Source organism: Trametes versicolor (assembly GCF_000271585.1).
Source record: "Trametes versicolor FP-101664 SS1 unplaced genomic scaffold TRAVEscaffold_195, whole genome shotgun sequence".
NCBI lineage: Eukaryota > Fungi > Basidiomycota > Agaricomycetes > Polyporales > Polyporaceae > Trametes > Trametes versicolor.
The window spans coordinates 1-2567 of record NW_007360515.1 but is presented as its reverse complement, the minus strand read 5'-3'; the positions used below and the strand labels follow the sequence as shown (position 1 = coordinate 2567).

The 2567-nt window shown below is 61.7% G+C and overlaps 1 protein-coding gene across 1 annotated transcript; it reads right to left on the bottom strand.

Annotated features, from left to right (window-relative positions):
* Nucleotides 1–876: 876 nt before the first annotated feature.
* TRAVEDRAFT_32640 (uncharacterized protein) lies at nucleotides 877–2523 on the bottom strand (the record flags this gene model as incomplete). Its single annotated transcript, XM_008047741.1, has 5 exons — nucleotides 2313–2523; nucleotides 1970–2229; nucleotides 1716–1889; nucleotides 1202–1540; nucleotides 877–1149 (listed from the first exon to the last, which is right to left on the bottom strand). Coding segments are annotated over exons 2-3 (340 nt in total), but the record flags the coding sequence as incomplete, so codon positions are not given.
* Between the last annotated feature and the right edge of the window lie 44 nt (nucleotides 2524–2567).

Below are 2567 nucleotides of genomic sequence, written 5' to 3'. Positions count from 1 at the left end.
GATGATGGATAGCGGATCCCGCGTCTGCGCATCTGTTCCTCCCCCTTGGAGTCTGCACCCCCGCGCGGGCGGCTCGCGAGGTCCGATCGCGCGGGAATAGTGGTGGTGGTGCCTTCGCCCCATTCACCGCCCGTTCTCGTGCCCCCTCCTCCCCGCCGATGGCGTTGATCGCGCGCAGATGGCGTTGATACCGTGCACTGGTGATCATGAAGTGTGGACGCTAACGCCCGCTCTTTCCTTTGTCTGTGCAGTCACCGTTCCTCGACCTGCTGTTCAAGTACCAGTGTATCCGCACGCAGAAGAAGCAGAAGGTGTTCTACTGGTGCGTGCGCTTTTCTTTGTTCGCGTTCTGGTTCTCGCTCCCGCCGCCGCCCTCTGCCCGCATCTTCTCCCGTGGCGCGCTCTTCCTCGCGCGTGCCATCAGCATGGGTCGGGCGAGTCGCACGCTCGGACTCGGGTGTGCAGCGGCAGGCGCCGGATGGGGCTGCGGGTGGCGAGGCGAGAGCAAAGTACCAAAGAGAAATTTGTCGATGAGCACGGGGGACAGCAGTACTACGACGGGGGAGCACGGGGGACAACAGTACTACGATGGGGGACGGCAGATGGGTCCTAGTAGGGTTCGGAAAGCACACTTTTGTTACGAACGAGAACGGACTTGTTCGTGCTGTTTCGAGCGCATAAAATATATTTCTACGTCCCATACATTCTTTATTAAACCCCCAACACGCCCTCGCAGTGCGGAAGAGGACGGCGCCGCAGGACGCCTCCGTCGCGAACGTCGAGTGTAGTGGGTCCACGGGCGGGCGCCTATTCTGCGAACTTGGCGCGGAGGAGTGCGTGGGCGCCTCGAACTTGCTTCTTGCTGCCGTACTCTGTGGTGCTCGGGCTGCGCATCTCGTCCTCCGCGCGGAACAGCCACGCCAACCGCGACTCGTACGTTCTCGCACGTCGCTCCTCCTCTCGCGCGACCTCGACATCGACACCGATCTCGCGTATCTACTTCAAATCTCCAGATCTCGCCGGTGATTGCCCTGCGAGGCCGCGCACCGCATCCTCGGGCGTGCGCCGAACTCGGAGCATCACAAGTACGTGCCGTGAATTGCGAGCCCGCCAACGACCATGGAGTCAGGTCCGCATTCGCGTTGCGAGGTAAGTATGTACCGTATCGTCTTCGTGTGCACGCGTTGATCACATCCAGCAGGGAGGGTTCGAGCGCCGAGCTGCGAGTTGTGCAGCACTGGTCAGGCATATCGCGTGCACAGAAGTCACGCGAGTACATACCGTATATCTCGTGTTCGCGCGGGCGAGAGGACGCTGCGGGCGCCTGGCTACTCGCGAGCAGTCGAGACCGCGTGCCCGCGGAGCCGCGAGCCTGTCTGCAACTTGCGGCGACTTTTGACTTCCGTCCAGCGAGCCGGGGTCGCCGCTCATACCAGAAACTGACTCCCCGCTGTCGCTGCCTGGCATGACGTGCGGTCTGCGGTCCGACTCTGCCGCCGGGCTGTCAGGCAACGAAGACCAGATGTGAGGAGACGGGCACGTACGTACCTTCGACGTTCTGGCAGCACTTGATCTTGTCGCCTGATGCCCAACTCCCGCCTTCCAGCTGCCCCGTCCCATCCTACATCCTGCCCGACAGAGATATGAATCCGGAGGCCTGAGATGCAACGGAAGATCGCCGCAACACGACGTGAGATTAGCGGCGGGCGCGCGACTATACGGCGCACATGACGTACTGCTTCGGCTTGTACCGTGTGCGCCACGGGCGCACGAACGGTCGGTGGCAGCGCGGAATTCGGGGGCGGCGGTGTGGTGTGGCGGCGTGGAAGTCGGCGTGGAAGTCGGCACGGGAAGTCGGTGGGTGAAACTGCCAGCTAGGGAAGGGATATCTGCAGGAAAGGTTCGCGCCAGCAGAGGAGGCCACGAGAAATAAGTGCTGACCTCTCTGTTATGATACAGATCGACGTACCTGCACCCCGTGCATGCTCGCGGTTTTGAGGGATCTCCCGCGCCAGTGCCAGTGTGAGTATGCGAGCTTCACAAAGAGGAGAGCTGAGGCACCGTGGCGGCTCTAGGTCGCACGGACCTTGGCAGGCAAGTGGCAGGGTGGGGAAGGCGTGCGTTGCTCGCCTCATACAGCTCGATCGTCGAAGTTCTTGTGCGGTACGTGTTGCACGCAGCGTCGCAGACGACAGGGTGGGCGGTGGTAGAAAAGTGGAGAAGTTTGCTGTACGTACACTACCTTCATTTCTTGCGTGCGTCTGCGGGTCTGATGCGAGGCCCGGTCTTGTCGGTCTGGCTGCTTGATGCAGGTCTGCCGGGTACAGGCCGCGGACGGCCTCTGGTGCAACCGCAGTCAGGGTCGGGGGTCGGTGGCAGCCGCCGTCCACGGGCTGCTATGTGGGCTGCCGCCCCTCCCGTATGTGATGCTGCCTGGTGAGAGAAACAAATCCCCTCCTCCCGCTCCCTCCACCGTCTGTTCTGGATAGAAGGTAGCCTACTGTAGTACTGTCTGCATGTCATACAATACTACTGTGTTCAGCGTCCAATAGACTGGATTTCGCCTG